Source organism: Felis catus, chromosome A2 (assembly GCF_018350175.1).
Source record: "Felis catus isolate Fca126 chromosome A2, F.catus_Fca126_mat1.0, whole genome shotgun sequence".
Lineage (NCBI taxonomy): Eukaryota > Metazoa > Chordata > Mammalia > Carnivora > Felidae > Felis > Felis catus.
The window spans coordinates 82192493-82204734 of record NC_058369.1 but is presented as its reverse complement, the minus strand read 5'-3'; the positions used below and the strand labels follow the sequence as shown (position 1 = coordinate 82204734).

Genomic DNA, 12242 nt, shown 5'->3' with positions numbered 1-12242 from the left:
ATTTTTTAAAATATAATTTATTGTCAAATTGGTTTCCATAAATTATGGCAGATTAACACTTCCCTAAACATGTTCCACTTTAAAACTTCCATCCTTTTGCATGGTGATGTGCCCTCAGCCTAGTCCCAGCTAGGTCCTAAGAGACCTCAGATGTATCCTGGAGAAACAGAACAAAAAGAACAGAGGTTTTGGGGTACCTGGCTGGCTCAGTTGGAGGAGAATGTGACTCTTGATCTTGGGGTCTACACCTGTGCTGGGTATAGAGATTACATACATACATACATACATACACAAATAGAACAGAGGTTTACTTAACTCTCAGAGTATGCTTCCTCATGTGTAAAATACAGGTTATATCTACCTCATAAACTGTTGAGTTAGTAAGAAAGGGTGTAAAGTATCTGGCGCAGTGTTTAGTATATAATAGAGATGAAAAATGTTAAGTTCTTTCCTACTTAAAATAACTTATAAAGTCACTAATGTTACCATAGTAAAATAAAAACTGTATAACAATTATTTAATCATAACAAAGCAAATAGGCTGGTCATTTTGAGCAGTTCTGTCAGGATTACCACTTGTAGAACAAATGGTTTTATATAATAAATCCCCTGAAATAAATAACTTCTATGGTAGTTCTTGGGTATCTTTGATAAATTAAGTTCAGATTAGTTTAAAACATCAAAGTTATTTTAAATAGCATATTAATATAGGATGGCTTGCTATTATACCCAGTTCAGCCTCAGAAAAATGTCCTTAAATCCTCTCCTCCCAATATTTCACAAAAAAGTACTAGAATTCACACTTCTGTTGCATTCTATATTTTAAATATTCCACTGAATTCACTTATTATATTTTTGTTTTCACCTTCATAAATGTAGAGAAAGCTGGCTTTTAAGCTGAAGCTGCCATATTTGTTTGTAGCTTAAGTGTCTTTTGTGATTTTTTCATATACAACTGTGTAATGTAAATTAGATAAACTTTAGCCTGATCCGAAGAAATCTACTTCTTGTTTTAATGTTTTAGACATTACAAAGCTTTAAAACGCACAAGAAAATGATTGAAAACAAAGCCCAGATACTTCTTTCTTTCTATGTCTAGTTATCTGTGACTGACTATATGAATTAGCCATATGAGAATACACAGACCTTAGCACAATAATTTGTTAGATGATGACCCTAAACGTCAGTCCCAGACCTCAGCCCTGTGAAGTAGCATTTTTCTTCTTTAAAAGATCAGTCATCTGGGGTGCCTGGGTGGCTCGGTCAGTTAAGCATCCGACTTCAGCTCAGGTCATGATCTCACGGTCCATGAGTTCGAGCCCCGCATCGAGCTCTGTGCTGACCGCTCAGAGCCTGGAGCCTGTTTCAGATTCTGTGTCTCCCTCTCTCTCTGACCCTCCCCTGTTCATGCTCTGTCTCTCTCTGTCTCAAAAATAAATAAACGTTAAAAAAAAAAAAAGATCAGTCATCCTATTTTAAGTGGCCTGCCTATTGTCAGACAGCTAGCCAATGAAAGAGATGGGAGTAAAACCCAGGTCTGTCAAACACGAATGCACACCACTCTACCTTATATGTTTGTTTACTTGTCATGATCACTGTCTGCCATCTTGCATAGAAGACGTATAGTCAACGGGGCACCTGGGTGGCTCAGTCGGTTAAGCGTCCCACTTCAGCTCAGGTCATGATTTTGCGGTTTGTGGGTTCGAGCCCCGCATCAGGCTCTGTGCTGAAAGCTCAGAGCCTGGAGCCTGCTTGGGATTCTGTGTCTCCCTCTCTATCCGCCCCTCCTCCACTCACACTCTGTCTGTCTGTCTCTCTCTCCCAAAAATAAGTAAACATTAAAAAAAATTTTTTTTAAATAAAAAAGAAGACTTGCAGTCAAGATAGGAGAAACCGAGTTCCAGACCTGCCACAAATCAGATGTTTAACCTTCAACATGCAAGTAATCATCTTGGTACTACAGTTTACACCATCTCAGTATCTTAGTTTTCTCCTTTCTAGGGTTGGGCTGGGGAGGACTCAACACACCAAGGCCAAAAATAGAAAACTCAAAGAATAGTTAATGACAGGTGGAAAATTTTCAAATTAAAACAAGATACTATTTTCCGATCATCAAATTATCAAAGAGCAAGATAATTAAATGAACACTCATGCATTACTGACAGTTGTATACATTGATACTTCTCCAAAAGGTTATTTATAGATCTGTATTAAATGTTTATATCCTTTTACCTAGTACTTCCACTACTGGAAGATATCTTATGCAATACTCCAAAATAAGGAAGCTTTACACACAAGTGTTCATTACAGAATTATGATATTGTAATAACAGAAAATAAATGGCCTAAACATTCAACCACAAGCAAATGGTTAAGCTATAAAATGGTTGCCAGGTGAAATATATAGCCACTGAAAATGACTTTTACAAGTGAAAAACACTTATCAAAATGTTCAGTTAAAAAACAACGATATTGGGGCACCTGGGTGGCTCAGTAGGTTAAGCATCCGACTTCAGCTCAGGTCATGATCTCCTGGTTTGTAATTTAGGCCCTGCGACAGGCTCACTGCTGACCATGCAGAGCCTGCTTGGGATGCTCTGTCTCCCTCTCTCTCTACCCTCCTCCGCCTGCTCACATGCGTATGCGTGCTCTCTCTCTCAAAATAAATAAACATTTAAAATACATATACATTTACATATATAATGGACTATATTTATGTATATATATATATATACAAAATGGAAAATATATATATATGTAAAATGGAATAATGTATGGTCACACAGATGCATTAAACAGAGACAGCCTTTGAGTGATGGGACTAGGTAGGCTGGATACAACAATGGAAAGAAAACATTTTGGATGTCCACCCACTTTCCTAAGAGTAAGACATTATTAATTAGTCTATAATTTCCAAATTTGAAACAATGAACATTAGTACTTTATACTTGAACAGGATTATAACAGCTAGATTATCTCTAAGGCTCAGTTCTAAAATGCTAAAATTTAAAAATGCATTTTTAGCCCACATAAGATTTGAAGAATAACAGAACACTTAAAATTGTTAGCTGATTTTCTATTCTCTTTCCATGGTAGAAGGGCATGGTTTCCCACCAGCATACCACCCAAGGGAAAAAGCAGCACAATCTAGCAGTCTTAATTATAGCTATTGCTTATCAAGTCATGGAATAAAAAAAGCAAGCACTATAAAAGAATAGCCTTAGTCATCAAATCTCGAATGTAGACTCACCTAGTATCCCTAGGTATTATGGAAAAAAAAGAAACTCATTTAGTCCTTCAGAAATGAAATCTCCAATAGGAATCCCTGACTCATCCCCAAAGCACAAACCCCAAGGCTACTTCCCCTGTAGTTCAGAGACTGGGCACCTGTCCTGATGGCCTTCATCACCAAACAATGCTCTTTCCTGACAGGATGTGCCCAGGGATAACCAGATGACTAGCATGCAAAGGAGAAGTGACCATGGACCACACCACCTCTTCTTCCATAACCAAAATAAGACTGTAATAGACTAATTTTAAACTTTTAAAATATCTTAAGTAAATATTTTCTATTTTTGCTAAAAATATAGAAAAAAGGGACTCCATCCAATTATTGGTAAGTGACACTACCCAAATGATACGAACACAATCAAAATTCTCAATGTAAGTCGAGAAAATGTTCCTTACCTTTACTTCGACCAAAAATTAATTTTTCAAAAATACATAGGCTAAATATCAACAGAAAATGTTTAAAAGAAGGCATAGATTATTTATATTTTTTCTGTTCTGAAAAGATACTAACAAAATCTTACTCCTATCCTCTATTATTGGTCTAGGAAGGCGGGAATCACAAAGCTCAACAATATTATTATTATATTGAGTAAGGTCAACGATCTATTTTATAAGCTGTTAACAATTTTAATGCTAAGGCTTTACTAGACTGGAGTCGCTTTAAAATGTGAAAAAGCATTTCAGTACTAAAAGTCATATCACCTGCACCTTGTAAACAATTAAACTGTACTTTGAAACAAAAACTAGCCAGCGTTTGCTGCTCATTCATTTTTATAGACATTAACTGTGTATCCTTTTTACAATCAAGAATTTCGGAGTTAAGTGCTTATTCTTGGAGTTGTATCTTGCCCAGGAGCAAAATTTTCCCTAGCTTATTTCCCATTCTCAAACCCCGCCAAGGCTAAGGAGCAACCTCTTCCCAAAGTCCCACTTCCTTTTCCATTCCCCAGACCTCCAGAGTTTCCAATGCCCCAGTCTTGCGCAATATCCGTAGGAGCAGCAGCCGCAACCACCGCCTCCTAAGCCGAGAAACAACCCTAAAGGGAACATTGTCCAGCAGAAAAATAAAAGGGGGGCCGGAGGGACAATGTAGGAAGTCGACTTCTGGTCCCACGCCTTTGTATCTGACCCCCTCAATAAGTGATGTATCTAGAGCAATTTCACGAACAAGACTTTTAACCTCCTCTCCAGCCAGCCAGCCCAAGCAGAGGGCGGAAAGAGGGGGGCGGGGGGAGGCTGAGAAGGTTATCTCCCAGTTCAGGGCTTCAGCCCGTTTCGTTGCCTCCGCCCCACCAGGACTATTGTTCCCAAGTTCCCCACCCCCACCCCGGATAGGAAGTGATAGTCACATCCCCTCCGCCTTCGACAATATCCCCTAGGGAGTCCGAAGTAGGCTTCCTTCAGGATAATCACCCCCTCCCCACACACACACACACACACACACACACACACACACACACACATACACACACACACACACACACACACACACACACACACACACACACACCGTCAACCTAAAGTCACGATGACCCCAACGCCATCTCAAACCTGGGTCTCCAGAGACAAGAGACCGGACGAGGGTAGATGGAATTGGGCAAACCAAGGGATTCCTTACGGACAATCCTTTCCCAAGCCTTGGAATAATAACTGAGAACCCAAAAAAACGGCAGAACTCCTCCCTTGCCCACTTCTGAGACCAGCCTGAGCAAAGGGACCCCAGGAGTTAATGCCAACCTCAACACCCCCGTACCTCCATCAGCTACGATCTGCTCTCCACCCAGGGTAGACACCTTGCCTCGACCCTCCCAGGAGGGGCAGGCTGGTTAGTGAGTGGGGGTGGAGGGACGAGCCCCCCCCCTCCCGCCCCGGGTCTGCACCTCCTTCGGCTTCGATTCCCGGCCCGAGAAACAATAGGTGGTCGCCGGCGGCGGTGCAGAGTGCGGGCTCCGCCGGGGCCGCTCCTTTCGCGCCCCTGGCGCCCGCGGTGGGGGCCGCGAAAGCGGGATGGGAGGGAAGGCGGCCGAGGGGCGGAGGCGGTCTCACCTCCCGCCGGCCTTCGAGACCACCCGGCCCTAAGGAGTTGGTGCGCGCCACTCCGCCCCTCTCCTCTCAGCTGCACACAAAGCGCTGGCTGCCCGGGCCGGCTGGGCGAGGCGGTGGTGGGCTCCGGTGCCGGCGAAAGGAGGCGACAGCAAGGGGAAGGACTCACCATGAAGTCCCGGGCGAAGTTGTCCTCCCCATTGTGGTCCGGACTCTTCATGGCCTGAACCCTCTGGATAAATTTCCTCAGGATTTCCACTTGCTCCATCCTCCCGCGTCCCCCCGGCTGCGGTGGCTGGCCCCCCCGCCGCCCGCCCGCCCGGCGCAGAGCTCGCTCAGTCTTCCCCAGCTCGCTTTCCCGGCCCTTCCCCTCCCTCCCGACCCCCGCCTAGCCTCGCCACTCCTTTCGGCTCCTCACCGCTTAAGGCGGCGGCAGCGGCAGCACCGGCCCGGTTCCCGACCCCACAACTTCCAGGAGCAGCGGCCGCTCTCCCACAGTACGAGGCGAGCCGCTGCGGCTAGCGCCAACCCCAACCCCCAGCTTGCTCCATCCTCCTTCCCCGCCCTCCTCCTCCTTCGTTGGGAGACGCCGCCACCGCCTCAGGAACACGGCTCTCCGCTCTCCCTGCCCCCCCCCCTTCCCGGTTCCTCCTCCCCCCCCACCTCCACCAGCACCCGCAGCCGCCTCTCCCCACGGGCGCGGCCCCGCCGCCACCCAGACGCGCGGCCCCGCGCCGTAGCTCCGCCCCAGGCGCTAGGACGCGCCTATTTCACCCCACCCCACCCCGCCCACCCCGCCTCCGGGCCACTCTCCCAAGCCCGCCCTGCCCGTGCTAGCCCCTCTCGGAGTGGCTGGAAGGCTTTTAGCTGTCGGCTGGGCTACTTGACTCTACTTCCGGGGCGTGGTTCCGCCCCGCCTGCTAGTAGGTCTGAGGAGGTCTGGAAGGAGGGAGTTCGCCTCTGAACAGAGTAAATCCTAGTCAGTCGAGTAAGATTTTAGTTGGAACTTGCGGGCTCACTGCCTGCTAGTGGGAAAAGCATCGTTCTAGAGCGCTTCTGCGCCGCCCACAACTGTGGGCTAGGACTACAAGTCCCGACCCGCGGGAGTCCAGGAGCGGGGGCGGGAGAGGGCGGCGGTGGGATAGAGAGGCATGCTGGGAACTGTAGTTGTGTCACCTCCACGTTCACAGCAGGTATGTCTTCATCTTACTAGTGGTTTGGTGACTATTGACGGCAATTAGACCTTGGCACTTTGGGGAATGGCTACGGTCAAGAAAAAGGAAACGTTTCTTGAGTGAAAGGACTTTTGCTTTTTTGCAAATCCATCCAAACCCTGACGAGTGAGCTCCTATTTGGAGTGCATCCAACACGCTTGTGTTGGGGGTTGTGATTGCTGAATGAAAGGGAATTTGTCTTGCGCTTAGATTCGCAGCCCTTCCAAAATGAGTAATAGATTTTTCTCCATTGAATGGATTTTATAAATCTTCATACATCTTTGTAAATCTTCTAGTGATCAGAATATCCGTCCTAGTCTAATTAACCATTTTACAAAGAAAGTGATTCACCTAAGTTCCCTCAGCATATTCTTAGCAGAGCCAAAACTAGAACGCAAATCTTGTTTTCAGTACAACGGTTATATTTCTCTAAGGAAGGTAAACATGTGGTAATGTGACAGAAGTGAAGGATTTTATTCATAGACTTTTTTTTGGTCACTTATACCCACAAGCATTTTTTACAGATACACTGCTTGGTCAAGGAATTTGATTAAATAGAAAATATAAGTGATAGCCCCCTTTTCCCAGATGAATGTTTAGAACTACTATGGAATAAACTCCTTCAAGAGAATAGGTTTGAGTCGCAGATAAAAAAATTTTTTTAATAATACAATTAGTGTGTACTAATCCACTCCTCCTCTCAGAAATAGGCACTTGCAGGTGTGCCTTTCTAAATCTCTAACTATGCATTTATAAATAAAAATATACATTTTACATTATATATATATATATATATGCAGTGTAAAATGATACAGGTTTGTTCCATATTTTAAAATTCACTTAGAGGAACAGTTCAGTTTCTAAGGTAAGCTTTATCTGAAACAAGGGTCTGGAGTATTTTACTTTAATCAGTTACTGAGACTCCATTTCACTGGATGGAAAGGTCAGGATCTGGTCTTGATCACCTACTAAGATAGCTCGCTGTAGGTACCCCTTTTCCTCCAGAACTGGAAAAGAAATTAGACTCTCAGCAAAGAAATGGGCAGATGATCAAGAGTACTTCTACTTTTGATGTATCAAAAGAATGTACAAACCAGAGGGTGATTTATAAAGACTATATGCTAGACAAGTTGTCTAACTAACGGTCTAGGGACAGTCTGATGGGAAGTGTTACTTGTTTTGAGTTACTGAGTCTATTTTGACTAGTGTTTTTGCAATTTTTTTACTTTTCCTCTTAACTGGCCTGCTTCTCTCTCTTTCCTGTAACACTGTGTGTTTTTTGAGTTCTTAGCAGCTACCTGTGGCATCCGATGTAGGTTAGGGAGAACAAATGTACCTCTATGTATTTAAACTCTTTTGCAAGGGCTTGGCAGTACCTTCCTCATTTTAACATACTTAGGTCATGTTTCAATCTACAGATATTTCTTGTCTACCTCAAAATATGAAGGGTTGTAAATATGAGAGATTATGCTGTGTGTGTGTGTGTGTGTGTGTGTGTGTGCGCGCATGCAAGATACATCAGTGTTTTTAGGGATGGCTTCTTAGAGTGCATAGCCTGGAGGAAAAACAATAAGCGGTTAGTTATACCATGAGTGATACCAAATGAGTGATACAGATGTTGAGTCGTTTAACAGTTCTGAGACGAGACAATTGTGAATTGGTTATCACGATGCAGTGGTCCTGTCCTTGAAGGATATGTGAAATTGGGTTTGAATGGAAAGAAGAGCTCCCATGTAAGAGAAGTGATGAAACAAAAAGCATGAAGACAATAAAGCAGAAGTTTGTAGCAGAATTTTTATATATGTGTGAAGGCGCTAAAGTGGATAGGGATTGGATTCTGGAGGATGTTGAATGCCCGGAGAATGATGCACACTTCATATTGTCAGTGGAAGTCACCAAAGGATTTTGAGAATAGAAGTAAAATTAGGAAAATAGCAATCTGGCACTTTTTCGATAAATCATGACTTAATAAGTGGAAAGAATGGAATGAGGTATTAGGAGCCAATACATGAAGCAACAAAAACTGCAACTAAGGTCATAGTACTTCAATTACAAAGACATGGATGGGGCGCCTGGGTGGCTCAGTTGGTTGAGCACTGACTCTTGATTTTGGCTCAGGTCATGACCCCAGGGTCATGGGATCAAGCCTCAAGTGGGGATCCACTCTGAATGTGGAGTCTGCTTGGGATTTTCTCTCTCACCCTCTCTCTTCCCCCAACCTCTGCCTCTCTCTCCCCTGCTCTTTCTCACTCTCTCTAAAATAAAAATTAAGAAAAAAAAAAGACACAGATGGAATTGGAATTGAGAGAGACAAAGAACTCAGAGAACTAGATGACTGACTGACTTAGTGAACAAGAAAGAAGGTAAAATTACAAATGACTGAAATTACCAAATTAGGAGAGATCAGAAAGGTTCACAGTACACAGGGCTATGCATGGTACGGGCAAATGGAAACTTTCATGCACAGATGATGAGAGGCAATTTGTCCATAAATGTATAAAAATGGAAACGTTATGCATGCTTTAGCTGAAAAATTTATAGATAATATTTACAGCTGTATACAAACATATATACTTATTGCAACCCTATTTGTAGTAAAAGTGGAAACAATATACCTTCTTACCAAAAAGGACTAGTTAAAAAACAAAATCACATACATATAATTAAGTTTTTTGAAGCCATTCAAAATATGAAAAAAATAATCTTTATATGTTTATGTGGAATAGGCCCCAAGATGTACTTATTAAATGAGACAAGGTAGGCATTGTATTTATGGTATTTATTTACTTTTATGTAAAATACAATGTGGATAAAATGCTTGAACATAGAACGTTGCAAAAAATACTTCAAAAACTGTTCGCTTGTGTTGGCCTCTAGGAGGGCTTTGAGAATCTTTGGTAGAAAGGGGACAACTTCCAGTGTGTATACCCTTTTATATTCCAAATATTTTACTCTGTGTGCATTACTTTTCCAACAAAATTAAATCTATTTAAAATTTTTTAGACTTCCAATCTAGGTGATAAGAAGAATGGCAATATCTTCTTTATAATTCTTTTTTTTTTTAATTTATTTTGGGAGAGAGAGAGAGAGAGAGAGAGAGAACATGCGGGGGATGGGGACAGAAAGAGAGAGAGAGAGAGAGAGAGAGGGAGAGAGGGAGAGAGAGAGAATCCTAAGCACAGAGCCCAATGTGGGGCTTGATCTGACAAATTGTGAGATCATTACCTGAGCCAAAGTCTAGTCTGATACTTAACCAGCTGAGCCACCCAGGTGCCCCTGCAATATCGTTAATAAAAACATACAAATGAAGAAAAATGAAAGCAGATCTTATTTGAGAGAATTTTTTTAAGTGGCACAGGCTAAGTTTCAGAATACCGACCTACAACAGTTCTCAAGAAACTTGACTATCTTGCTCATCCTCAGCCACACTTGACCCAAGTTAACTAATCCCCATGTAAAACTGGCCAGCATCCTGTGACCTGGTGTAGAAACATCATGTTGGCCAAGCAGTTCTCACTGTTCAGAATCCTAACTTAGAAACCTAGAGAGCGTTAAACAGCAAGGGTAGAAGCTGAATGCCATGGGGTACAATTAGGGCAGGCCTTGTAAGAATAGAAATTATAAAGAATCCAGTTAGTCAAGAAAGAAACATTAAGCAGCCATATAGAGATGTGTAGAGATGTCACGATACAACCCATGTGGCCATGAGAGAGGTGGGGAGAATCCCTGGAACAACTTGACTTAATAACTTTTCAGGACAGGTCTGTTTGGCATTTATTCCAAAAAGAAATTCTGCTTTTCCTGAAACAGAACAGGGCAACAAGAAAGAGCATGGGCTGTGTGTGAAGTGAGAGAGATGAAGTTTCAAACGCCCACTCCATTTCTTACGCAGGGTGTCACTTAAGCTCTCTAAGCCGTGGTTTCGTCTTCTAGGAGGTATGTTTCAGAATTAGTGTGCTACACATTACCCTCACTCACCAAAAACACAAAATAGGAAACTGGTTAAAAAAAACAAACAGTGAATGATTTCTGAACCTTTTACTTTTTTACCTCCTGTAAAACAGCCCTTCTTTGGGCTCTTGCCCTACTCACTCGCCACCTTCACTCTGGGTAAAGACATGAGGGATGAAAGGAAAACCAAAATACTGCTTTCAAAATTTATCTTCTTACTATTTTTGTGAAGGTTGGGGGAGGGGTGGAGTTTGAAACCAATAATTCAAAATGGGCTTCAGGATTATCTACCTGTTTCATATTCACAGTGTACCCTTCCCCCCTCACTCAGGTAAAAGTAATGCTTTATATCTGTATAGAAATTTTAACTTTTGGAGTATTTTTATGTATATTCTCTCATGAAAACTACCTTTGTTATGGCTTTCATGGCATTGTAACTCTTTGCAAGTTGTTCTTTGTTCTTTTTTAACAACTCTGGGATGTAATTTCGCATCATTGCCCTCATTAATAGATGAAAACTAAATAAAACATGGGAGTGGGCATGACTAGCTCACTTGTAAAATACAAATGTCAGACGCATGGCCAGAACCCACAGGTCCTGAGTTTCCAGCTTGTTGCACAAACCACTGAGTCACAGTGCTTTAATATCTGGTGTAATTTAAGTGAAACTGCAGATGAGGATTCAAACCATTCCTGAGATTCCCCCAAAGTAGCACTTGTAATATTCACTTGTCATGTATAAACACCCCTTAGTCGTGTCTACACTTTCAAACTAAAGGTCTCCTAACTAGGAAGTTACAGGAGAGTGAATAAGGAAGAAGAGAGGGGAATTCTTCTCTAATTTATTTCTGGTATCCCTTACTCCCTTATTCCTAGACCTAGTCACCACAAAAAAAAAGCCGTAAAGCTACTGACCATTTTTAATGTGAGTTTACTTTTGAAGCATATAGTCCAATTGATAGGGAACTGGGGAAAAAACAGCGTAACTTTTTAGTCTAGTATGGCATAACATTTTTAGAAAAAGGCATATAAAAATGGAGAGAAGTTTGGGAAAGGATGAGGTTTCTTTAATCCTTAATATGTATTTCCAAAGCTAATATTTCAGAGCTTTTTGACATAATACTCTCCATTTATTCCCATAACTCTACCCCAAGGTAGGTAAGCCAAGTATGATTATCTCCATCCATCTTTATGGATTAGAATACTACTGGGGATAATAATGCCTAAGCTTAAAGGAATTAAATGATTTGCCCAAGGTCATATAGATGGCAGAACTGGAACCAAAACCCAGGCAATTCTCCACTCAATGAAAATTTCCCAGTGTTTTATAACAAAGGTTAAAGAGTATAGTAATAAATACTAACTGCAGGTGAATGCAGTAATTAAATCTACCCTCTAACTTTTCTTTTAACTTCCAAAGATGTTAAAACATCCATTTCATTTAACATCCAAAGAAAAATTAATATTTTATAAATAACTTCAAAGTCAAGTACTACCTTAGTATCTAATTAGTGATCTTTCTTTTTTTTTTTAATTTTTTTTTAACGTTTATTTATTTTTGAGACAGAGAGAGACACAGCATGAACGGGGGAGGGGCAGAGAGAGAGGGAGACACAGAACCGGAAGCAGGCTCCAGGCTCTGAGCCATCAGCCCAGAGCCTGACGCGGGGCTCGAACTCACAGACTGCGAGATCGTGACCTGAGCTGAAGTCGGCGCTTAACCGACTGAGCCACCCAGGCGCCCC

At 42.2% G+C, this 12242-nt stretch overlaps 1 protein-coding gene across 2 annotated transcripts in view; it reads right to left on the bottom strand.

The window, feature by feature from the left end:
* PTPN12 (protein tyrosine phosphatase non-receptor type 12) overlaps positions 1-5926 on the bottom strand; it is a 104747-nt gene extending 98821 nt beyond the window's left edge. Inside the window, exon 1 of one of the 2 annotated variants that reach the window (XM_011280344.4) lies at positions 5502-5923. In XM_011280344.4, coding sequence (XP_011278646.2) covers positions 5502-5600 — 99 coding nt within the window. In that variant the 5' untranslated portion in view covers positions 5601-5923. Of the gene's footprint in view, positions 1-5501 lie in introns of both variants that reach the window. The other variant, XR_006594155.1, reaches the window with a different exon arrangement.
* Between the last annotated feature and the right edge of the window lie 6316 nt (positions 5927-12242).